This window comes from Cloeon dipterum, chromosome 1 (genome assembly GCF_949628265.1).
Source record: "Cloeon dipterum chromosome 1, ieCloDipt1.1, whole genome shotgun sequence".
Lineage (NCBI taxonomy): Eukaryota > Metazoa > Arthropoda > Insecta > Ephemeroptera > Baetidae > Cloeon > Cloeon dipterum.
The window spans coordinates 25,756,842-25,782,119 of record NC_088786.1 but is presented as its reverse complement, the minus strand read 5'-3'; the positions used below and the strand labels follow the sequence as shown (position 1 = coordinate 25,782,119).

Genomic DNA, 25,278 nt, shown 5'->3' with positions numbered 1-25,278 from the left:
TCAAACATTAAACATATGATTCGATCCATGCTCGTGAGAAGCGTGAGAAGAAGGGGCTGAAGAAGGGGCGTGCCGCAACAGCGGTGAAAACAAAAAGGTCAAAGACGATTCCGAGCTTGGATTGTACGCACACAAATAATCGCACAATTTATTCATATCCATAACAACGCTATTTGTGTTTACTGCCAATTGAACTGTGACTTTTAATTTGTTCGTCAATTACACGTAATGAATGCAATGGAGACCTGGAAAGATCGCACGATTCTGCAAGCCCGCAACTTCTAATTTTGTATTTCACTCTATAAACTTACTGGGCCATTTTATCTTGAACCTTTGCATTCTGAGATTCTAAAAATAGCATTCTGGCTGCGCTTGCTACTATGATATAAAAAGAATACTATAATACATCTAAACACACAATGTCCGCGGCGGGTCCTGTCCGGATATTTGGCGCCATCAGAAAAAGATCACCCCTGATTCACCAGCAGATACGCCTGATCAACCAGAGCCAGGTTGAGTTGACCCTGAGTGATGATTCGTTGCCATCCAAGGCGCGAGTGGTAATTTGCGGAGGAGGTGTCCAAGGAGCAGCTGTTGCCTATGAACTCGCAAAGTTAGGCCTTGGCAATGAGACTGTCCTGCTGGAACAGGGGCGGTATGTTGCACCTTTGTTACTGTTGACTTAAATTTCAATTTACTAAACCCTTAACAAAATTTCAGGTTGGGCGGAGGAAGCACCTGGCACTCAACAGGGCTGGTTACCCACCTGAGGAACACTTACACTGAAACAAGACTGGCAAGAGACAGTGTAGCCCTTTACAAAGAACTCGACTCTCAGGGCCTGAAAACCGGCTGGAGACAATGTGGGAGTCTGTCAGTGGCCAGAACCAAGGATCGTATGACCATGTTCAGGAGAATCAAAGCCAGAGCTCAGTAATAATAGTTACTGGGTAAATTGCGAAAAAGTAATTTTGACAGCAATTTCATTGCAGAGCGTGGAAGATTCCTTGTGAAGTTTTTACCGTCAATGAAGTGGCAGCCAAGTGTCCCATTATTTTGACCTCTGATGTCCTTGGTGGTCTATGGGTTCCAGGAGACGGAGTAGGTGACCCATATGAGATTTGTGTTTCACTGATTTCAGCAGCTAGAAAGAAGGGTACACGAAACAATGCAAAGGAGAAATACATATTTATTATTTTCTCTACTAGGCGTCAAGATTATTGAGAGCTGCTCTATCTATAAAGTCATGGAGGACAAAGGCAAAGTTTCTGCCGTGGAGACCAGCAAGGGAAATATCCAATGTGATATATTTGTTAATTGTGGTGGTCTATGGGCCCGCAAGGTTGGAAAACTAAGTCAAACACCAATCAAAGTTCCTCTTCACCCTTGTGAGCATTATTGCTTGCACACTAAACCCATACCTGGCTTGGACCCAAACACTCCAGGTATTTTTGATAAACCTTCATACCAAGACGCAAAATTATAAGATAAATCGCAGTGGTGAAAGACGAAGATGGCCAGATTTACTTGAGAGAAAATGAAGGCAAGCTTTTAATTGGTGGCTTTGAACTGATCGCAAAACCTGCTTTTGAAGATGGCAAGGTTCCTGGTAATTCTTAAATCAGACTTAAAAATTTTTAGTCTTAAAAAGTTTTTCCTCAGATAACTTTTCCCACCAAAGTCTGATTCCTGACTGGGATCATTTCCACGTGCTGCTTGAGCAAATGCTGCACCGAATCCCAAAATTGACCGATGTAGTCATTGAAAGACTGTGCAATGGACCTGAGGCGTTTTCTCCTGATGGAAAATGGCTTCTTGGAGAAGCTCCAGAAGTCCAGAACTACTTTGTGGCAGCTGGAGCTAATACCATGGGATTGTCTGCAGCTGGTGGTCTAGCAAAAGCAACAGCGGGGCTCATCTTGGGTCGAGGAGGGGGATTGCCTGCTGACTCTTACGAGCTGGAGCTGAGCAGATTTTTGGGGTTGCACAACAACAGAAGATATCTAAGAGACCGTGTCAAGGAAGTTCCTGGTAAGTTATTTGATAAAAATGAAATCCTCAGACATTGGCATAAAAATGTGATTAGAGTTAATTTTCTTATCAGCGATGAGGCATTGATATAGTAATGGTCAAAGCCATCTCTTAGTATTAAATACAAACTTACCAACATGTTGATTTTGTGACTTATTAAACTGCTAGGCACAATTGAGCTGTAAAAACGCAAATAAAGAGATGAAAGCGCTTTTAAGTGCCAAAAGTTAGTTATTAGATTTTTCGAGATATCTAACGCAGCCTTTGTTTCCTCAGGAATGCACTTCAAATTGCCCTACCCTTTCCAAGAATTTACAACTGGAAGGAATTTGCGAATGTCACCGATTTACCCCAGACTCCGTCAAGCTGGAGCTGTTTTTGGCCAAGTTATGGGGTACGAAAGACCCTCATATTTTGATACGTCGATTGACAGTGAAGCAGCGAGTTCTGCTGGTAAGAATATTTTACAATAAATGGGTAAGCAAAATCATCCTTTGTTTTTATACAGACTCTCAAGATTATGAGGAACATTATGGGTTGCGCCCATATAGAATTGCAACCACAAACACGTTTGGGAAACCGCCATGGTTTGATATTGTTGAGTCTGAGTATACGGCTTGTCGAGAAACAGTAGGAATCAGCGACTATTCTTCGTTTACCAAAATGGATCTTTGGGTACACTTTGAGAATTTTGCTTTGCTTCTTGGTACTAGATACAGCTTTTTTAGTCTAAGGGTTCGCAAGTTGTGGATTTTTTGCAAAGAGTCTGTTCAAATGACGTTGACATCCCAATTGGCGGCATCATTCATACTGGAATGCAGAATGAGAAAGGAGGGTATGAAAACGATTGCAGCTTTGCTCGTCTTGCTGAAAATAGGTTGGCAAATATTTTCCTCTTTTCATCTGTCAGAACTGAAATTAAAAACATCCATTCGCGTCACTGCTCACATATTCCATTGATATATTGTAGTAAATCAATTGAATTCTGATTGAAATGTTGAACAGGTACATGATGGTGGCACCCACAATTCAGCAGACCCGCTGCAAGACCTGGATGCAGCGTCACATGCCTTCAGATGGATCAGTCGCAATTTCAGATGTCACTTCCATGTACACAGCGATCTGCGTCATGGGACCACATGCCATTCCCCTGCTCTCGGAGTTGGCCGACGTTGACCTCAATCCATCCTTTTTCCCATTTTTCACCTTCAAAGAACTTGATGTCGGGCTTGCCAGTGGCATTAGAGCCATGAATTTGACCCACACCGGAGAGTTAGGATGCGTCCTCTACATTCCCAATGAGTTTGCCCTCCATGTGTACTCTGGCCTAGTTGAGTTCGGGAAAAAGTACGGCATGCAGCACTGCGGCTACTATGCAATGCGAGCGCTGCGGATTGAAAAGTTCTACGCCTTCTGGGGCCAAGATTTGGACACCAGCACGACCCCTCTGGAGTGCGGAAGGTCTTTCAGAGTCAAATTTGATGTGAGAATTGAGCGAGGTCAGGCATAATTTTTGTTCCTGAATGTGGGATAATTTTACAGAAAAAAGCAAACTTCATTGGAAAAGACGCTTTGCTCAAGCAACGCGAAGAGGGCATTAAAAGGATGTACGTGCAGCTGATCCTGCAGGATCACGATTCTGAGGTTGACCTGTGGCCGTGGGGAGGAGAGCCTATTTTGAAAGACGGCCGCTACGTGGGTGCCACAACCACCACTGGATATGGCTTCACCCTTGGAAGACAGGTTTGATTAAACACAATTAGCCTCAAACAACTCACTTATATCTATGTATCAGGTGTGCCTTGGCTTTGTTGAAAACCGAGATGAGAAAGGCAACACAGGCCTCGTGACGAATGATTTCGTTCTGAGCGGTGACTACCAGGTGGACATTGCTGGCGTACGGTATGAGGCAAAAGTAAATTTGAACTCGCCTGTTCTCCCCACCAAATACACGCCAATTGATCCTGAGAGACTGCGTTACCAAGCGACGCGCCCTCACATTAAATAACCAAATGCATTGAAATACTTACAAACTCACAATAAGACTATTCTTTTAGCTAGATCAATATCATACGTTCAATATTCAATTGTGCCACTATTTACAAGTAGTCAATCCAGAAGTCACGCTTTTGGTTTCTTGATATGTTAAAGCATGATCTGTGATCTGAATGTTGAAATAATACTATCAAAAATTTAACTGCGGAGCTATTTCATTTTATTAGTAGTCAAATTCCACAAGACCTCCATTGTTAGGGTCATTGTAGTTCCTAATGTGCTGGTAGCCATCATTCTGAACCTGCTGGGAATCTCCACAGTCAGTCACAGCAGAGTACATCCAAGTCAGACCCCCCTGTTTGATTTAAGTTAATTTTGACTGAAAAAGGGATCCCTATCTAGTTCTTACGTTGTATCCGTTGTAGTATAGGTGATCAAACAAGTCTGCCATGCTCCAGTTCTCACCACAGATTGACGAGAACTCTCCAATCAGCAATGGTTTATTCAATCCAAATTCTGATCCGGAGTGCTAATTATTTAAAATTATAATATTAAAAAAAAATTAAAATCAGAGAAGTCCTAACCTTGAAAGGGGAAGTGGGGTTGAAGGCTCCATTGTGAGAATAGGTGTGAATTTGGTAAAAATCAACAGTTCCTCCTGGTTTCCCTCCAATCCTCTCAAGACACTCATCAGTATAGTAGTTCTCTGCAATTTATCATGTAATTTCAATTTCGTGGCAAAATGTTTGCCATACTCCTTCCTAGAGTGTCAGAGCCAGAAAGTTCAGACCAAGTGCTGACAGACCTTAAAGCGCTAGGGTCACTATCGCGAATCGCCGCCAGTTGCCAGTTCAAAAATCTCAGCATTCTGTTTATTGAATTATAAGGCGTCAAGTTGTTAACCAGAGAGTTATGCGATGCGATTCACCTCTCCATCGGGATATTAGCGCCTGACCAGCCAGGTCCGTCACCTGCGAGAGCCGAGGTGTCTGCACATGGATCAGGGTGTGAGCCTGGGATGATGGATCCTTCTGGTTCATTCATTACTTCCCAGGCGCCGATCGCAGGGTGGCCAGCCAAGCCGGACACCATCGGCTGTTAGAAACGAGTTTTATTTTCAATTCACAATTTCACGCCACGTAATCACCTACAATGAGAGCATTATCGATGTATGACTGCAGTTTGGCATCGTCCCAGGCCAAATTAATGACGTTTTGATTTCTCATAAGTGCCGCGTTCCACAGCACAGGAATCACCACTATATCGCGCGCTTGGGCCGCATCCAAAAAGCGCTTTAGGTCATTGATCATAGTGCCTGTGTTATCCAGGCCAGTGACGAACCCATCGGAATTCCACTGTGGAGTGTTGTCGCCTTCGACGTGAATCCAGATGCCTTGTTACGCAATGGAAATAGATTTGCAATTTTTCTTATTTGATTTTTATTTCACTCACGGACAGCATTTCCTCCGCTGTCACTGACTGACTGGAGAAGGCTTTCCAAAGTTCCACCGTTCACGTCATACATGCCATTTCCAAAATCATATCCGTACGACTGCCACGCGATGTTAGGTCCAGAGAGGAACACTTTCTGGCCATTTATGCTAAAGTAACCTTAAGAAACGGAATATTATTAGAAAATATATATTGTTAAATGATCATTAATTGAGATTGAGTTGAGACAAAAGTAATTTATTTTACAGCGAAACTTAAATTATTGGTGACTGTTATACCTGAGGTTACTTTTAGAACTCCAGCACTGGAGAACGCGGCGAGGAAGACGAGTCCTGCGATCGGCAGAAGGCGCATTTTGAGTGTCTGTGAAGCTTCGCTGCCAACCACCTTTATCTTGTTATTCAACAGAAGCTCTTGTCGTGCGGTCCGATTATATCACTCATTCTTGATGAGAGCATCTAATCCAGAAAAATCTTGAGAGCTCCACTTTTAGAGCAAATAACAAAAGGAGTGTTATATTTATCTCTATTGGATCAAAAGTTCAATTGCCTACTATTTTAAACAAGTCGTCATTTTTATTGCAGCAATTCAAATTACATTTTATTGACGTATTAATGGGCATTTTTCACAGCGCCTTGAATCTCGACTGTTTATTTTTAAACCTAAACCGTCCGCGTTTCCTTCTTCGCTTGGCTAATATTCAAAGGGATTCGTCTTTGGTTTTGTCGCACATCATTTATGCAGTTCTCTCTGCACAACTTCCAACTCAATTAGCCTTGTCAAAAGCAGAGCCACGTGTGAGCATTCCGCGTGATTCATGTTGCTGGTTTCTTTTTTCTCGTCGTTTTCCTTTCCAGATCCGTGGCTAAAATTGAGCAACTTGCCGGCGTGATTGTTTCCTCAGCAATTTGCTAGTGGAAACGGCTCGAAAGAGATCGCAGATTAGGCAATAACAGTGGCGTCGCGCACCGAGCGGTCCATTTGCGCCGCCGGAGAAAACGAAGGCAGGACAGGAATGAGGAAAGTCAAGAGCAGCTAGGGGCAGTTTGGCCACGCGCGGAGGGAGAGAAAACGGGCTCGAAGTGGGATATATGGTGGTGCCCTCGGCGGCGGCAAAAGCATCGTTTTCTGGCAAGCCGCGCGCTCAGCCGCCAGGCCCTACACAGTTTTCCCGGGACGCTGAGAGGGTGCAGCTCACCCCTTTGTGTGCCGCTCTTTTATCACTCTCTTCGACCAGCTAAATGGAGTGGTAAGGCGGACGGACTGGATATGAAATCGAAGGAAGAGCCCACCACGGCCGTCGGCATGGCCAAAGAGCAGGAGGATGGCCTCAGGGACAAGGTGCCGCCACTCAGGGGAAAGTTAGGTGAGTTGTACAGCATCGTGGTTAGTCACTCTTCCATTCGTTCTAGAGGACAATCGACGATTAATTAACAAACCTTGTTTATATAATGTTTTGATTTTATTCTTGTAATATTTTTGTTTTTGATGTGGGCAGGTGGCAGGTATGGGGTACAGATGCTCTGCTGACCCATAACAATGAACAAAGTTGGACCTAAAAGAACTATCGTTACTTATAGGAGTTAAATAATAAATATAGGTGCTCGTTGCGCTGTCAAATACAAAATAAAAGGGGGCAAGTTTGCTTTGCTGTCATTTCACCTCGACAAGAAGTTGCTCTGTGTCATTTTTTCCTTTCCATTGTTCTATAAATGCCAAGACCCCTTTGTTTCTCGCCTTCAAAAAAACTCACATCTGACTCTCGCGTTCAACCTACTCGAATGATTTCGAGCTTCTGCATTTCAGAACCCGCCGTATTTTACTCAACAGAGAAATGTGGAATTTTTATTTCTTAAATTGCAATACCGCGGAAAATTCTTGTCAACTCTTGTAAACGTCTCATAAATATCATATTGTTGTGCATGAGGAATTTATCCTTTTGTGCAAATATTTATATAAAATAATGGGAAAGAATAAAGGCACTGGCCTATTTTTGTATCCACGTTCTCCACATGCAGACTGTTGAGGATGGAATCAGTAATATTGGAAATTCCTGAAAGACGTGCGTGCCCGCATCCAAATCAACTCTGAGGAAACATCAACAAATAGCGCTTGCTTGCTATATATATTGGAATTCTCTCCTTCCTTGCGTGCGAGCTGGGCGCAGAAATCTTTTCAGCCGGCGAAAACTGCTGGAACAACATCACAGATCTGTCGATACAAAGCTCACTGACGATTTCTGTTTCTTCAAGCAAACGGACAGACTCTTCCCCCTTAACAGGTCTCAAAATAAGTCCCGTGAAATAAATAGCGCAGGCAAACTTTCAGCACGCAATCTCCACTTGGTGATTTAACATATATCCAATAGGATCGAGCTATGAATCGATGCTCGCTGATGACAAAAAGATCCGTATAATATGCGAATGGGGAAAACAATCTGCCTTGTGTGGACGTAACGCAGAAAAAATTGCGCACATATGTTCCAAATTACATATTGCGATTTTTGTCATTCGCCCCTGTGCGGCACGCAACCTGGTATATGTCCTATGTCCAGTCCGTTTTTCCGTTTTTTTTAATTAGATGCGAGAGAAATTAACAATATCAACAATCTCTTCTCACAAGAAATCCATTGCTGGAGTTATATAACGAAAACATTAAAAAGTATTTATAATTATTAAGTCCTTTTTGACATTGATATGATAAAATATTGTTTGCTGATTTAAAAGATAAGAAAACAACAGAGTTCATGGAGTCTGTGACCTTTGGATTTAAGAGAGAATGCGAGGTGTACTCTGATTTTGGGAGTGAACTGATAAGTAGCAGTCGATTGTAATGCGTTATTTTATAACTTAACGAACCTCAACTGGTGTACTCAAATCTGAAGAGAACTTGACAATAATTGCTCCTAAAATAAATATTTAATTGTATCATATTTTACGTAATTCAATCAATAAGTCGGTGGCTCTACAAGTATTTTTTTTATCATAAACTGAGGACCAAGTTTTCTTACTTCTTGAAGTGATCGTTTCATTTAATACTCATTTTAAGAAAATTGGCTACCCCCATAATAGTGTAATCTTTAAAATATCCCGTGAACAAGTATCAAAAATTTATAATTATCACCAATTTTTATTTAGGTTGATTATTTAATAGGCTTGCCTACAATTTTTAACTAATCTCTTTGATGTTGTCTCAACTTGCTTAAAACGGTTAAAAATAAATCAGAGTTAAATATTTCACAGTAAAAAAGTTGAATGTATTAGTGATGATAAACATTGAAATTCCAGTGGACACATTAATTCGTAATCAAAAGGATTCATAATTTCTATTATGTCTTGCTTACAATAAATAAGCGAAATCTGGTGGGGTTTTGTAAATAAACTGCGAGAAAGTGAGGGCTTTTTGCGGTTGCAGCGATATAGCGTGCTCGGGCAGTTTTCAAGTTGTTTGCGTTGAGAAGTCACGCATTCTCCAACCCCACATGGTTAAACACAATGATTACGAAGCTTGTTAAAGCGATTACAGCGAGAGAGCGGCGTGATAACGGCGGACAATAACTGATCGGGTTAATAGTGTGTCTCGCGGTTTGTGCGAGCTCTAATTGACGCAGCCGGCCACACAGCCCAAAATCACTCATTCGGCGGAAAAGCGTGCTCAGCATGTTCTAGAGTCGCGAATATCTGCCCGCCCTCCACCCGCCGCCTCCGCCGCCTCCATACAGTTGCACACATAGGCAAACGGCTGCACGTCGCGCGCGCGGCTATCGATTTTCAATCTCTGCCTGCTGGAAGCTGCTGAATTCAAGACTTTAAGAGGCGAACGGCCAGAAGGCGCATCTCACGCACCCCCATTGTTCGTCGCGATCATCGCACTTGCTGCCGCCCTCGCGCGCTTTTCTTTTGACACACTGACCCGATCGCAATGAGAGCCACTTGCCGCGTTGGCTCCTCCTCGCTTGCTTCACGTGCACGTCCTACTTACTTGCGATCGCTCTTTTTTTGCTCAATGGTTGCAAAAAGTCTGTTGCAGAGAAGAGAGGTAATTAGGAGGCGAAATGTGGCTTTTCTCAACCTTCATCAGTGCAAATTTCAACGAACAAAAACTTGTGCCGAATTAAAAAATAATTTCATTATGTAACGACCCAAAGCAAAGGAAATTAATTTTAATGTTGTCATAACCAAATCAACACTTTATTCACGTGAAGAAAAAATAAATGAAATCTTGGTGATTTATAGGGACTCGAAATCACTTTACTGAAAAGTTTGGAAATTTGGGCACATGATTTTTTAAAGATAAAGTTGTGCAGCAGGGAAGGTTAGTGGCAGAGTTTCTAAAAATTCCAGTGTGGCCCTCTTTTTTATTGTACTCGGCAATCGTTTTCAGCAGCCTTCTGTAATTAATTCAGTGGTATGTATTTACAGTTAAAGTACTGCTGAATGAGCCCTCAGTGGCTGCTTACCAATGCGGATGCGAGTGAAATTAAGTTTATCTTCAGTTTTTAACTTTTACTGCCAGTTCGCGTAAGGATTAGCTATTTCTAATTAATCTAAAGATAACAAATCTTGCCGATTTTATATTTGCTAAAATGACGTCATGGTTGCTTCTATTTTTTTCTTACTGTCAGTTCCTAAATCACATTGTTTAACTTATTTAAAATCGTACAATACAAGCTTTGTAGCATCTAAAATTCAAAACCTGTCAAAATCGTCTATTAGCACTGCTAAAAAGCTATTTAACCTGGCAATTTCTCCTGTAGCTTCGTATTGGAATAGAAGAAATTTGGTCCCATTTATCTCTGAATGATCTCAACAAGTTGGAATGCGCTAAATCTAGATTCTTTAAAAAAGCCCTTAGCGTAGACAAGATAATGAAGTCTAGATTTGTCTATGAATTGATTCAGACTGAATTTTTTGTTAATGACCTTAAATCCAAATACTCTCTTCCCTCTACAACTGCATATGAAAAGTTTTTAAACAATATGAATAGATATTCTTTTCATGGCTATCATTTCCTCGTATGTTCACATAAATGTTTTCATCTCGATGTCACCGCTAATTGTAAATTTAATGTTTTTATTGTGATTCTTTGCTTACTAGTATGTATCATTTACTAGACTGTGTAAAAAATCATTAAACATTATCTCAATAAGCATTCCGTTATAATAAATAAAATTGTAATTGACTGTAGTTGTACACCGATGGTGTCCAATAAAATAAATAATAATAATAAAAGTTTTGTAATACTTTTGAAAGCCAATAATGTATGTCAGATACGTAAGGCACTGTTTGAAATGGAGACATGTTGCAAATTTTATAATCATGTCGTGATGTCAAGCAATGAATTTCGATTCAACACGTTTTACATGCAAGAGAGGCCACTAAATGTGAGGGGAGCCTCTTGTCTGTCGTATTTACCTCGCTTGAGGCCGCGTGCCGCTACCGCCGTCAATTAATTTTGCGGGCCATTCATGGCATGACGAAAAGGTTATATAGAGTTGAGCGCACACGCCTTGAATAAGCAAACTGCTGGTGTGCGTTTCCCATAGTCTGGGTAGCTCCCAAAGGGCACATCGTAATACCCACACAGGGAAGAACAAAAGATATTATAAAACGCTCAGAGCAAACATATTAGAAACCTTTTTACAGGGAACTCTTTCAAGATAATTGCACGCCGTGTTCAAATAGAGTTAAAATAAAACAAAGCTCTTCTTTCCAAGTTGAAGATGTGACTCGCACAACTAGAAAAATTCGTATTGTAACACAAACAGTTTCAATTCAATCGCAAAACTTAATTTTTATTTTTGACAAAGCTTTCAAAAACGTGTCCTAATTAGAAAAAAATTGTGGTGCCATATTCATTGCCAAAAGGGTACAATTCTTCTGCGCTTTTTCCTCGTCAGGAATGAAAAAAAGAAGATTTATTCTAACGTACGTGTGTTGGTTGTGTACTAAAAAATTGCAGGACAAAAACAACTGCTGATTCATATTCATTCCTTTTTCCTCGATCACATCCCCGTCTGAAAAGATACGAGAGCGTAGGCGTTCGCTCATGTTTAGAATGCAGCGAAATTGATAAAATCGGCGGTGCTGCCGCGCTGAAACGCTCGATGACGCGAGAGATAAATTCTCATCATTGGAGAGAGCGGGGAATGTGGCGCAGCAAAAATTGTTAGTGCAGAGATCGTTTTGTATCCATCCAGCCGGGTAGATAAAGCGGCACGGGGGTGCAAAATGTACATGCACGGCATCTGGCGAGGGTGGCACCGAGAGAGGCAGCTCCAGTGACCCACTTTGTCTCGATTATTTGGCCAGCGTCCCGTATATATACATATATGTGTGAATGCATAATGTGGAGCAACGCCTTTGTTATTGCTGCCTGCATTCAGCCCTTTTTGCTTCCCTCACACTTGGTGCCTGCCTTTTCAGGGGCCCTCAACAGCGGCACAATCTCGTTTCAATATTTGCCGAGGAGATGGAGAGAGAGCTGGTACCTTACCGCCGCCGCCGACAAGCGAGAAAAGCGCCGCGCATATCATATTGGTTTTTGTCGCTGCCGACCGGAAAAGTAGTACGAGAGCGGCAGTCCACGCGAATTAACCTGCAAACTTCGCATCCATATGATTTTTGCACCTCGAGGACACGTGCGGCGTCCGTTGATGTGTGCAAATACCCGTCAGTCGCAGCTCGAAGCATTGATTCAATGCCGTCCACTTTTGTGTGCCAGATGCGCATGCAAGCACATATTCGCTGCTTTATTTATTCAAAAATTATATCACCGCGGCGCAGCAATTCCGAACTCAATGCACATGGTCTGTTTGTATGCATCAAGTACGGACGAATAAATTTTTTCCTCCTCTCGCCATTGCAACTTTTCTACTCGCTTTGATGCAAAGTTGCAGGGCACCCGACGATTCAACGGCTGAAATTTCGTCCTCTTTCTTGCGACTGACTTTTTTAATCCAGCGTAAAATGCAACTCTTGCCATGTCGTCATGTAGTCTCGCTAACAAAAGAACCGCCCCCCAGGCGTATGCTGACAAATTATGCAACCTGCTCGTCAAGTCTGCCCCGCGGCACAGCATATTTGCCTCTCCCATTGTGAAAGAGCGGAGGCACAAAGGCGAATTATTATTATTGCGCCCTGTGCAACGAGATGCTCGTCTTTAGGCGAGCAAATCGGAAATAAATGCGCTGCTCAAGCACGAGTTTTTGCACTGAGCAGAAGTGCGCTCGTCTTTAAGCTGGAAACTGGCCAAGTTGGACAGGAAGGAATTCACAGGCGATTTAGCTGGCAAGTGCTTCCACGAGATAAGATCTTATTAGCTTCCTCAAAGTGTTAAACACGTTTTGAAGAAGTCAGCATAAAAAATGCTAAATCGAGCATAAAGTCCCCCTTCATTTCTTCGTGCAATAGCAACTCTAATTGAATGCTAAATTGAGGAGCTTAATAAGGGTGGCGCACCACATGGTTAATAAAACTGCGACACCATAGAGCTTGAAGTTGATTTTGTTTTAAATTGCATGCATAGTAAGCGTCAAATTTAGTCCAATGTGGCCTACTTATTAAAAAAAACTCATTAAACAGTCAGTATTTTTGCCAAAAAAAATGCTTTTCAGCCTCCTCTTTTATAAAATATTAACAAAAAATCAGGACCAGAAGGTTTGTAATTTAATATTTAATTTTACGTGTTCGCATATAAATCTTTCAAGCTGCCGAGATTGTGAAAATTCACTCTACATTTGTATTAATTGTAGGAATTGTAGATTTCCTGGGCCATTATCTATAAAATTCACATTTAACCAGTTTTAACCAGCCCGTTGGCTCGCATTGTTAAGGCATTCTCAGGAGTGTCAAAGCATTGGGAGGTATTTGAGCAGTTCGGAGATCTAATACTGGCTACGCAATGTCAGAGATGGCAAAACAGTGGTTAGTTTAGTGACTCGAAATGCTCAGATTGCTCAACGGGCTGGGAGGCGCACCGGCGCCGACTCGCTACTTGCTGGTTTGCGCACCTTTCCAGCGGCTTTATGGACAAATGTCTGGCGTTTCAATTAAAAGACCTCGGTGCGTGGAGGCGAAAAGATGGCCACATTGGTCCCAAGTTCCTTTGCGGCCACTTGGGCCACTCAAGCATAATGTTATCCGCTCGGCGGTGTTATTGGAGCCTGCTGGGATCCAGTACGCTTAGCCCACGGGAAGTGCTGTGCAGAGGTTCTAAAAAAAAACATAGGGCAAATTTCGATTGCAGGTTAGGTTACAACAATCCACACTGCTACAGAAAATCTCTAGGATATTTTGATGAAATTTACCGGATGGCTCTTGATTCAATATTTAACGATAAAATAAAATGAATCGCACAGAAATGAATGAAGTAGCAAAAATATAATTTCTTTAAATTGAAAACTCGTTCAGAATCAACAGTTTGGTACATGGGAAAAGTTTAAACATGTTTCAATCAAATTTTTAAAGTACACTGGAAATTTTTCGAGATTTAAAAAAAAAACTCAAATTACACTTCTTTATTACCTCCTATAATCATATGGTTTGTACTTTCAGGAAAGTCTGTTTCAGTTTTTAAATCCAAAACGTAACCAATTGGTAACCAATCTCACATGAAATTGCTCTAATTCATTACATTATTAAAATTTTCAATTTTCAACCGAAAAATAAAATCAATAATTTTACATATAAACATATTTGATTTCATGTTTTTGAGAAAAAAAATAGTGGTCCTGTCTTTTTTGACTCCCATGTTAAAAATTATTGAAAATTAAACATCTTGGCCTGAACGCTAACATAATTGGTTCTTGTTAATTTTGTTTTCAGGGCGAAGCAACACCATGTCGCCACCTCCGTCCACGTCCAATGTCCCGCGGGTGCCGAGGGGAGGCTCGTTGCGGGAGCGACATCGCTCCATGGACAGGGACCACCCGGCCCACAGCAGACACCGGCGCTTCTCAGCGCACATCGTGGCGCGACGCGAGTCCATGTTCGAACGGGGCGCCTCTTTGGACGCCTCCATCCGAAGACCCTCATTGGCGTCCGTCGCCGAGCGGGGAAACTGGGGCAACCGGTGGGAGTTTCTGCTCTCCTGCGTCGGCCTCTCCGTCGGCATCGGAAACGTCTGGCGCTTTCCTTACCTCGCCTATCAGAACGGTGGCGGTAAGTTACCTTCTTTTCTTTTCCGGTATTGTTTTGGTATATTCCTGAAGCAAAAGAAATTCACGCTTTTTGCTTTTGTTAAATATTTTTTTTTTATAATATTGCATTATTAATTTTTACAGCCCCGTTTTGATTATATTTTTGAACTGTTCTCTGGATAAATCCTAGAAAACGATTGTAGGAAAGTCTTTTTGTTTATAAGACCGAGACTTTGTCTTGTTGGCCGGTGCCCTTTATTGGAAATGCAGAAGGCACTACCCAAAAATATTTTTAAGTTTTATTCAGTCTTTAATAAAACTTATTAATCAAACCATATTTATATTAGTAATTTTAAAAATCCTCAATCGTGCGTTTGAACACATGAGATCAATACTGTGATAAATTACTTTGAATCTGAATACTATTTTTTTATTTATGCATAAAAAATTAATTAAAAATTTTTTTGAATACGAATACTTTTCATAGAAATATATATAAAATGCTGTTGGTACAGAAAATTATTGGAGTAAGTGGCAAAACATTTTCACTTTTGAGTAAAGTGCTCGAAAGTGCAGAAAAATATCTTCTTTAACTTGGATATATGAGACACCAAAGAATCTTTAGCAGCTGCTGATCGATCGTTTTTCACCCTTAGCTAATTTATTTTTTTTTCGCCTTACTCAGCGTCAGTAATCTGTCATGCCAGAGGCGATAACCTCTCTTAATCTGAGCGAGAAAAGCCTTTTCCTCGCCGAGAAGCTAATTAACAACGCCTGTGATGAAGGGAAATCTCGAGCCAAGATCTTGCGAAGTCAAAAATATAATAAAACATCTTGACTTTGAGAAAGTAAGTGACATTTAATACTTTCTCCGTCTGAAAGGGATATCAATCAGGTCCTTTCATGCTTGATTCCCGCATCCAATGACAAGGTAAACAACCATTTCGGCACGTGCGATAACAGGCGCTCTCGAGCACGATCGTTTGTATATTTGTTTTGCAGCTCTTGAGCTTCCGAAACGCTGTTCTGTCACAATGGGCGATTGAGCACTGTTCGATCGTCGTGTTTATTGCTCGCGGTTGCCGCGGCCGTTTTCAATTTGGTCGATACTAGATCATGCAAATGATACAGTGTGTCTATAAATAATAATAACGAAGCTCCGCATATAGCCTGCAGACGCGCCGTCGGTCCCAACGTGACGTTAAGCCTCTCGAGGGATAGTGTGTACACCCTTTCCCCCATACGTGCGTGATAAAAAAGAAGCAAAAACGTGGCAGAGAGGCGCAAAATGTATCTGCACGAGTCTTTTTATACAATATAATAATGTCCCCATTGCAGAACCAAAATAAAAATAATTTAAGCGAGAAAAAACAGTTTAAAAACATGTTCATGTTTTAAAAGGATTAACAACAATTGAAAATTACTTTTTGCATTGGTTGCTTCAGTAAGTAGTAATTTGATTTGATTGCTTGAACAATTGGGCTTTTCAAATAGTGTAAAGAGGACCAAAGCTGCTATAAAAATGTTGATTTTGAAACTTAACAAAGCTTGCCTGATACACATTTTTTTATGGCTAACTTTGATTTCTCTTCTCGATATGTATCCAACGATATATTCTTTGTGGCGGGGTGCTTCTGATACAAAAACACACATACACAAACTTTGCAGCCACTTAAAAAATAGTTAAAATAATAATAAGGATCAGTTTATAACAAAAACGAGGATTTTTATAAAGGGGTTATTACCTTTAATAAAAATAATAAAGAAAGCTTCTAATATTTATCTGTGCTAAATTTAGCTAATTAGTGCTTTTCTGCACCTCTGGAATGACATCATCAATTATATCCCAGAAGCTTACCTTTATTTTTTGCAATGATTTTAGAGTGGGAAAGTTCGTGTCGTGCATTGCAACGTTAAATGACAAAAGAAAAACAAATGATTTAATTGAAAACATATTATATTAAAATTGCTTCTGCTATTTGCGGAAAATGAGAAATAGGTGCGGCTCTTATACCGTTAATATGGTATTATGTTACTACACCGTGCCAATAATAACTCTTTGCTAATCATACTGACCAACAATGCCACAAAGCATGGAAAATGGTACGGATTGAAGGCTGATTGAAATACACAAATGATGAAATTTAATTTGAATCCTGTCAAGTGCTACTGTGAAAAATTAACCAAATTATATAATCAATTCGTCATCCAGAGCGTGCATGTGACACGATTGTGTCAGATACGAAATAATATAACGAGAGAAAGCTACTAACAATCATCACTGTCATTTTTGAAAAGCAGTTTTTGTGAATTGGAATATATTGTTGAAACGAGACAGAAATAGTCTTTTTTGAAAATTCATGCCTTCAGAATTGAATTATGTCACATAAACAGGCAGCGGACGGCGGATCAAAGCGGCGGCGCGTTGCGAGTCGGTGTAAATCAGTACACACGCGCCGTAGTGCAGGGTATTACGAAATGCATGAATGAAAATGCGGCAGCGGCAGGCAAGGGAGCAGCGGCGGTGCGGGGGCGGCCTTTGCGCCTCTCTCCGTCCGGCACCTCCATGATGATACACATACACACACACACACACACACACACGCATCCACCCCCGCATCCATACAGCGGGCCGCTGACGTAAGCAGCGGCGGAGGCAGCAGCGCGGCGGCGGCACGGGGAAAGAGCCCGTCCGCCCGGGATCAATATTGAGGGATGCGGAGGGCGACAAAGGGACCCCCTTAATGTGTTCCCCAGTGACGTAAGCCTCATAACCCGATTTTTATTTCACTACAATGAGCTAATGATCTTTCGCTCGCGAGCCGGCGTGCTTGGCTGGCTGCGATGCGCGCAGAAGGAGTGACTCAAAGAGGCTCGTGCACTTGTGAAAAGGCAAAAAGCGCGCGGCTCGGGGCCAAATGGGCTTTACTCTCACAATGACCGCGCGCGGATCGAGTCAGTAAGCGCCGGCGCTTGCTTCTTCAATGGGCCACTGCTTTGGATTTTTCCTCTGCCCCCTTCCTCCCAGCCGCAGCCGAATGCGGCGCTGATTGCCAAGAAGGACGTTGGCTATTTTTGCTCACTCGCATTTGGCTGGCGGAAATTCGCATTTGATTAAGCACCTTCAACGCTGTTCTTGCCTCCGCATCTCATTTGCATATTTTTACGCAGCATTTGCGTAAGAAATGTTTTGAAAGGAAACATTTCATTCATTCAAATGAATAACTTTGAATTGCGAAATAAAAATGAATGCGCGGGCCACGTGCTGTCGACTCATTAAGGGAATAAAGACACAAAGCAATTTAAAGCTTCCTCCTTGCACAACTAAATTTGGTTGAGCTGTTGACTAACTAGATTTTACGCTTAGAAAATAAGATGATTAAAAAATAGACGATAACACAGATTCGACTATTAAATTCAACTAAGTACTTTTAATCTCCCCAGAGAAATTCCATTATTTATTTATAAGAAACGAGAGATGTCTGCGACGATAGATAAGGGCAAATTTATATGGCTTGATCACCAAATAAAAGACAGAACTTGGGAAAATAGGCAAAAATCTTGCACTTAAAAACTAAAATACGATCAAAATCTATTATAAATTTAACGTCTTAATAAAAGTGTTTAAAAGCGTCCTCAAGCAGACCATAAATACAGAAAATTCGTGTTAAAAACGATTCCCCGTTTATAGACTAACTGTTATTTTGCACCAACATAGGTTTAAAAACTGACTGTCATACTCTGAAAAATTTATAGTTCACAGCCCTAGGCTGAACTAATTAATCCCTTGAAATGTATCATTAATATTTTAGTAATCCTTTCTCTTCTGCAGTAAAACATTGATTGAGTGTCATAAAATAGATGTTCGCCAAATAAATCTGCTTTGTTCATCCTTTTCGTCTCTTTCTGTGTTTTTTGAGGCGCGAAACATCAGCCGGATATTGTACAGATTAATCTTCCATGAGAAAGCGAACAAAAAATAAGACGTTTCGGCTATCTGTTATGTTTTTATTGTCTCCTCTGGTCTTGGTTACGCAAGAGCACAGCTGACGCGGTCGTGATTTTTTTGTTGCAGGCGCTTTCCTGATCCCTTATATTATAATGCTGGCGCTGGCTGGCAAGCCCATGTACTTTCTCGAGCTGGCCATCGGGCAGTTTGGCGGCGTCGGACCGATCGCCCTCTGGAACTGCTGCCCCGTCATGAAAGGTGCGTTTATTTATGTTGAAAATTCGCCTGCATCGCGTTTTGCAATTTTTGCTCAGGTGTCGGCTGCGCGATGGTGACCGTGTCGCTGATTGTGTGCATCTACTACAACGTGATTATGTCCTACACCCTCCACTATATGGGCGCCTCACTGGCCGCCGAGGTGCCATGGGCAAAGTGCGACCCCGAGTGGGCTAACATGGATACGTGCTATGTGCGCGGCGCCACCAACGTCAACCACTCGGACCCAGAATCTGCACACACGACCGTACACAGGGAAACTGCCAGTCTGCAGTATTGGGAGTGAGTATTCAGCGCATTTTCGGAGGGTTTAACAAAGTGCGGACAACGAATAAAAGACTATATTATAGTGATTTTTTTCTCACAACTTTCAATAACATTACTGCATATATTTATTTCTTTATTGTAGTTATTGCATATCAAATTATGAGCTCATAAATCCTCTTAAATATTAGACTACTAAAAAACGTAAAAATATCGTTTATAAAATGGTATACTATAATTTGCTCCAACATTGCGGTATTTCTAATGAATTCAAAATTGCATAATTAGTTATTGTAATAGCTCTGTGCCATTTCTCACTGCATATGAAAGTAATTTTACAGATTATTTCTGTCAAGATTAACTCAAAATTTTAAATCTACGAGTTCGCAAAATTTGAAATCTTTAAATTATTCACTAAATTCTACATTTTTCTTATTATTGAATATTTGTTGACTTTAATAAGTGTTATTGCCTAACTGTTAATTTAAATCAATTTTAAAGTCTATTTTAAATTTTTTCTCATCAGTCCACTTTTTGATATTCTGTCGCAAATTGGGAACACATTTTATAAAAATCTCTGGAGTGAAACGGACGAAAATTGTGAAAAACCGTGATTTATATGATTTATTATTTGACGTGTAATCGGTTCCGTGGCGCACTAAATGTTCAGAACAGCACGATCTGTCAACGGCAGTTGTAGGAAATTAACGATCACTTTTCGCAAGCCCCTTTGCAATGCCTGATTATGCAACCCCACGACAGCCGTGCTGCGCGTGTTGCCAGTCCGCCTGCTATTTTCGCGCTGAATAATGTGTTGTTAATTTTCATTTCGCAGACGAAAAGTGCTAGCTTTATCTAGCGGAATCGAAGACTTGGGACCCATTAAATGGGACCTAGCGTTGTGCCTATTCATCTCTTGGTGCATTGTGGTGCTGTGTCTCGTGAAAGGCATCAAAACCTCTGGCAAGGTGAGCAGAGTATCGATTTTACGCCTCCGCGCGCCGCCTGCTTTTCTAATCTCCGGAAATGGAAATTCTTTCTCACGCCGACAGGTTGTGTATTTTGCGGCGACTTTCCCGTACGTCATTCTTCTGACTCTGCTGGTGACAGGTCTCATGCAACCTGGTGCCATTGATGGAGTGCTCTTTTTCATCCTGCCCACTTGGAGCAAACTCTTGGACATCCAGGTGAGTGGCAATTAGCCCTGTCTGCCTTGCCGACTCACACACACCCACGTTCACCCCTCGTTTTCTTTCTGGCAGGTCTGGCGTGCAGCGGCCGGCCAAATGTTTTTCTCCCTCAGCGTCTCCATGGGCGGACTCATCATGTACAGCAGCTACAATGACTTCAGGAACAATGTCTACAGGTATTAAAATAGTTTTAAATACACTACCACTGACAAAAAATCATTACCTAGAATATGCGGGGGTCGTAAGTATGGTAGACACCACAATCTTCCTTGGGATGGCAAAACAAACGATTAAATTTCGTCTGTTTACGAATTTTCTTATACCCATGCGTATTAGTTAAAGTAAACAATCGGCAAAGCCAAACATAGGGGTCGTGAACTAAGATTTTACCAGCTATAACACTGAGAACGTCTGATATCACGACGTTTTGGCCACCTCTTTACCAAACGCTTTTTCCCTATTGCTATATAGGGCTGATTAAAAAGTTCCTATGACACTCTAATTTGCAGATTTCTCCCCAAAAAATATAGCGTCATTTTATTTTCAAAGTCCGTTTCCTTTAAGGAAGAAATCGGGTCGCATCGTTAGCATAAATTTTACGACGACTTCTGTTTAGGGGGTGCGGAAAGCGGAAAAGGTTTTTCGATACTTTTTTTAGCCTCTGGGGAAATTTCTTTTTTTATGTTTCTGCGGTTATTACAATCTATAAAATGGAGCGCAATTCCCCAGGGATGCCTTGGTTGTGAGTGTGCTGGACACCGTCACGTCGATCATCTCCGGGATGGTGACCTTTTCGATTTTGGGAGCAATGGCCACGGACCTCGGCGTGCCGATCGACCAGGTGGTGAAAGAAGGCCCTGGCTTGGCGTTTGTTGCTTACCCCGAGGCGCTGTTGCGGCTTCCGTGTCCGCAGTTCTGGTCTGTCCTCTTCTTCCTGATGCTCTTCGTTCTCGGGCTGGACAGCGAGGTAATTTAATCAAAGTTTTGTGCGCAACCGATACTAAATCTATTTGTTCAAAGTTTGCGCTGTTGGAAAACGTGCTAACCAGCATCTCGGATGAGTTCACCTGGCTGCGAAACCACAAGCTCATATTCTGCGTCGTGACTGCCTGCTTCTGCTACCTTGTGGGACTTCCCTGTGTTACCCATGTAAGTACACACGCTCCGTTTTGACTCGCGTTGAGGACAAGGAAACTGGAGACGAATTCTAATTAGGGGGTGCTGCTATTAATTCGGTTGGAAATAAATTTCGCCGCTCGACTTCGTTTCGATGTTTGTCATGCGAACCTCTACCTTACCAGCATATTAATTGCAAACGAGACCAAAATAGCCTGCAAAAAGCAAAATAGCAGAAGAGAGAGCAACCGCTCTTTCAACAAGTAGTAGTCTTTTTGCCGGCAAGAAACTGAGTGCTTTTCTTTAACTAACCGCACTTTTGCAGGGTGGCAACTACGTGCTCACTCTGATGGACGTGTACGGTGGCGGAGTTGGAGTGGTGTTTATCGCGATTGCTGAGTGCATCGGCTTGTTGTGGATCTACGGCCTCGGGCGGATCTCGTCCGATCTCGAGTTTATGCTCGGTAATAGACCAAACGCCTATTGGAGGATCACTTGGTCTTTCCTCGCACCTGTCATCCTAATGGTAAAACGGTCCGTCTATTGCGATTTGAACACTTTTACGCAACAAACCCCATCGTTTCTAGATGATTTTCCTCTACTCACTAGTATTCCACGTTCCTCTGCGGTACGAAGAATATTTGTACCCCAACTGGGCCAACATGATTGGCTGGGCTCTCGCCTGCGTCTCAATGCTCCAAATCCCTATCTGGGCCGTCCTGATGATTTGGAAGCAGCCAGCCGGTTCCTTGAAGGAAAAGTTGCAGATGTCTGCTAGGTCCACAGCCGAGTGGGGCCCCTCTGACACAAGTCTCCGCTCAGAATGGATCGCCTTCACCCAAAAAAATGTGCCGGGAACTTTGCTCTCAGAACAGAGGAAAGGTGAGAAACTGCAGAAAACTGCAGAAAGCGAACCTAAAATAAATATGGTAATTTTTGTTCTAGACTGTAATAATTCAACGCCGATCAACGTTGGTGACAAGCTTGGTGAGGCGTTATGATGCCAGGAAAAAGCCAACGGGGTTACCTCAGTATGAAAGAAGATCAATCAAATGTGATCTGACGAATTTGCGAAAAGGGAATTATATCTGTTGGCTGCGGCTATGTTAATTATTCAATGATCCCAGCTTTGGAGAGTGTGGCTAGTCAAAAAGTGCGGGGATTATTTTGCTAACACGCTGTAAAATGCAAATTAATGTTGATTTCTGTTGTCGTGAATACAAGCAGTTTTATGATTTGTGAAACGGGGTCACGTACATTGGGTTGCAAAGATGCGCAGACGCACTGTAACAAGCACCGCGTATATTTTTGTAAATTTGACACTGGTCGATGTTCTATGTTAACGAAAATGGTGAAGAGCACTTATTCGCAAGCTCCCTGACGCTCATTTCCTTTCTAACTGTGACGAGCGTGAAAGCCCGTTTTAGTCCGTGAAAGTTTCAACGATGCGACTGAATGTAATTTATGCGATCGAGGATTTTAATTGCCATTTTATTGAACAGATTTAGTCAATAGTAATCAAAGCGTTTTAACATCAGAGTCCATATTGACAGATATTAAGTGAGCCCATTTCTATAGGAGGACCAATGCCAAACCGTTTCAATTACTGGTACGAAAGCCTCGAGAAGGCGCGCAAAAGTTGATACATATTACATCATATCAGAATACAGTCAAGTATTTGAACGGAAAAAATGGTTGTTAGTCAGTTTCATCTGCAGGGAGTAAAATCTGAAGAAATTAGACTTTCAAGAGTCAAATTATGTTTCCAGTGAACGGTTGTAATAAGGCAACGTAATGGCCTTGTAATGACTGCTATAGAGACAAAATTATTTATTTAAAATTTTAAAGTTCATCTTTTCAAACTGACTGGGGATAGCATAACAAAAAAATTAGGGCCGTCGGGGGACTTCAATTGTTGCATTATGAATTTAGAAAGGAATGGAATATATTAAGAGAAAAATTATTATACATAAATACGAAACGTGAGAAACTGAGGAACCTAAAATATAGTTGTTGTTAACGCATATTGTAACGTGCTATAGAAGTTGCAATAATGTGTCGCGGAATAGGCGTAGTAAAATTAATTAATGTTGTATGGTTAATAAAAGCAGAAAGTTTAGAGGTAGTGGCATAAAATGTTGCGCGCATTAAAGAAAAAACACACATAAATGCAGGGTTTCCAAATTTAGCGATATATAGCTGTTGATAACTGAATTAAAACTAATATGAAGTTAATTAAATTTGTTACAAGCAATAACAGATCAAGCCGTATATTTATACTGATGTTGTTACTGACGATATACATATATAATTATAGCTATATACAATATACACAATGTATGCCGAAATACGTGGAGGGCGGGAAGTTAATGTTCAATGTATACCTAGCTGAAAATCCGTGAGTGATGGAGCCGGCGAACCGACAACGACCTCACTCACGCGCAAAAGATTCATGTGGCCGATAATAAGTGTTCTTGATGTGTTCGGGCGAATCAATAATTTTATCATAGAATATTGTGTAGCATACATAGTTGCAGAATACTCAAGGCTGCAGACCAAATCTAGGCTCGTTTGTTGATGCGCAATATACAGAATGGAACACGCAGTCGAAAATTTATTTTATACGAGAAAATTTAATCGAAATTGCCAAAGTGTTGCTTTTTTAGATGGGAAAACAGTGAAGCTGACGAGTGCCTTTGAGCTGACAGCAGTCGCAGTTCACGCGCACGTGAACGAATGACGAATTCATTGATTTCCTCGCCTAGATCTGGTTTGGCCTGGCACCGTGCTACGTTAATTATGTGCTGTGCGCACGTTTCTGTACCAAACAACAATATATCCAGACGTCTTGTGAGTGTTCATTGTAAATATCCACTGTGATGTTCCTCTTGGTGGTAACAGGCAAAGCACTCACCAGCTTGTGTATTTAAATACGAATATCAATTCTTTGGAACAATCACAGTAGGAGCGTCGATCCAACAGCAGCTTCGCCCTTTCCAGCGCGAGATCGAAGATGTTCTAGCATTATATGTTTCCGTGAGTTAGCGAATATTTGGCGAAATTCCAATAAATGAGATCACTGTAGGCCATCACAAAGAACACGCAAAATTAGTGATAACTGCTCAAAATGTTCCAGAACAATAAAATGTAGCAATTAAGGACGCGCGCGGCGGTGTGTGTTAAAAAGCATTGAAATTGAACGAATAGAGTATCATAGACACTGATTTGAGAGTCGGTTAGAGATTAAAGTACTGTTGTACGTTGTTATCGCAGCAGAGTAGACTAAATTTTATCATCGGCATCTAGAGGATTAAAAATATACATATACGTTGCGCGGTGTTTAAATCCGAGTTGGTATGCAATAACATGCAGGCGTAGGCGAGCGTGAAACGTGCATATAAAATATCTGTGAAATTTTTGCTCATAGACGAAATTTTACTCGATTTGGTTTACAAGTCTGTTTTGGGGACGGATATGCTCAAGAAAGCGGCGAGCAGAGAAGTTTCCCAGCACTGGGAAAGTACAAATGAAAGCAAGAAGTTGGCGCGCAGGAGATGTCTGTGTCAAATTATAATATGCTACTCTCGTTTTGTCCCTTCCAATGCGCGTTGGAGAACACCAATAATAAGTTGTTGTTGTTGTTGTGCGTGTAATATTGTTAATATGTATGTGTTCGATGTGCCAGCAAATTTGAATTATTACGCAGCGCACACGGGCGGAGGAATTAATTAGCACGTCCTATTTACACAGCGAATTGAATCAGTTTATAGTTGGGCAAACGTTTTAATTAATTGACGTTAAAAATAGTCACTTGAGTGATTATAATTGAAAGTATGATGCGAGAGCGTTTCAAATTAAGGAACATG

The 25,278-nt window shown here is 41.5% G+C and overlaps 4 protein-coding genes across 4 annotated transcripts in view; 2 read left to right on the top strand and 2 right to left on the bottom strand.

Moving 5' to 3' along the window:
• Positions 1–25,278, bottom strand: part of imd (immune deficiency) — a 46,499-nt gene that overhangs the window by 15,755 nt on the left and 5,466 nt on the right. The gene's annotated exons all lie outside the window — the stretch shown is intronic.
• On the top strand, positions 303–4,228 carry LOC135934392 (pyruvate dehydrogenase phosphatase regulatory subunit, mitochondrial). Its single transcript, XM_065476104.1, has 12 exons — positions 303–655; positions 721–933; positions 993–1,156; positions 1,209–1,445; positions 1,499–1,609; positions 1,663–2,031; positions 2,308–2,484; positions 2,540–2,706; positions 2,760–2,908; positions 3,037–3,514; positions 3,574–3,774; positions 3,827–4,228. Exons 1-12 carry the CDS (start codon positions 420–422, stop codon positions 4,037–4,039), a joined length of 2,715 nt encoding a protein of 904 aa, XP_065332176.1. The 5' UTR covers positions 303–419; the 3' UTR covers positions 4,040–4,228.
• Positions 4,224–5,890, bottom strand: LOC135934401 (mannan endo-1,4-beta-mannosidase-like). Its single transcript, XM_065476115.1, has 8 exons — positions 5,757–5,890; positions 5,479–5,637; positions 5,178–5,419; positions 4,955–5,121; positions 4,782–4,894; positions 4,611–4,732; positions 4,436–4,555; positions 4,224–4,381 (listed from the first exon to the last, which is right to left on the bottom strand). The coding sequence occupies exons 1-8, from the start codon at positions 5,830–5,832 to the stop codon at positions 4,250–4,252; spliced, it is 1,131 nt and encodes a 376-aa protein (XP_065332187.1). The 5' UTR covers positions 5,833–5,890; the 3' UTR covers positions 4,224–4,249.
• Positions 6,611–24,735, top strand: LOC135934395 (sodium-dependent proline transporter-like). Its single transcript, XM_065476108.1, has 12 exons — positions 6,611–6,844; positions 14,304–14,639; positions 18,693–18,824; positions 18,881–19,124; positions 19,942–20,074; positions 20,159–20,293; positions 20,369–20,472; positions 21,026–21,263; positions 21,317–21,445; positions 21,738–21,938; positions 22,000–22,294; positions 22,358–24,735. Exons 1-12 carry the CDS (start codon positions 6,748–6,750, stop codon positions 22,411–22,413), a joined length of 2,100 nt encoding a protein of 699 aa, XP_065332180.1. The 5' UTR covers positions 6,611–6,747; the 3' UTR covers positions 22,414–24,735.

Coding starts and splice junctions, on each gene's coding strand:
- LOC135934392 (XM_065476104.1), top strand. CDS start 420: ATGTCCGCGGCGGGTCCTGTCCGGATATTTGGCGCCATCAGAAAAAGA. Junction 1,610..1,662: donor TGAAGATGGCAAGGTTCCTG/GTAATTCTTAAA, acceptor GTTTTTCCTCAG/ATAACTTTTCCCACCAAAGT. Junction 3,775..3,826: donor GCTTCACCCTTGGAAGACAG/GTTTGATTAAAC, acceptor TCTATGTATCAG/GTGTGCCTTGGCTTTGTTGA.
- LOC135934401 (XM_065476115.1), bottom strand. CDS start 5,832: ATGCGCCTTCTGCCGATCGCAGGACTCGTCTTCCTCGCCGCGTTCTCC. Junction 5,122..5,177: donor ACATCGATAATGCTCTCATT/GTAGGTGATTAC, acceptor CGTTTCTAACAG/CCGATGGTGTCCGGCTTGGC. Junction 4,733..4,781: donor CTCTGACACTCTAGGAAGGA/GTATGGCAAACA, acceptor GATAAATTGCAG/AGAACTACTATACTGATGAG.
- LOC135934395 (XM_065476108.1), top strand. CDS start 6,748: ATGAAATCGAAGGAAGAGCCCACCACGGCCGTCGGCATGGCCAAAGAG. Junction 6,845..14,303: donor GCCACTCAGGGGAAAGTTAG/GTGAGTTGTACA, acceptor TTTTGTTTTCAG/GGCGAAGCAACACCATGTCG. Junction 22,295..22,357: donor GCTCTCAGAACAGAGGAAAG/GTGAGAAACTGC, acceptor TTTTTGTTCTAG/ACTGTAATAATTCAACGCCG.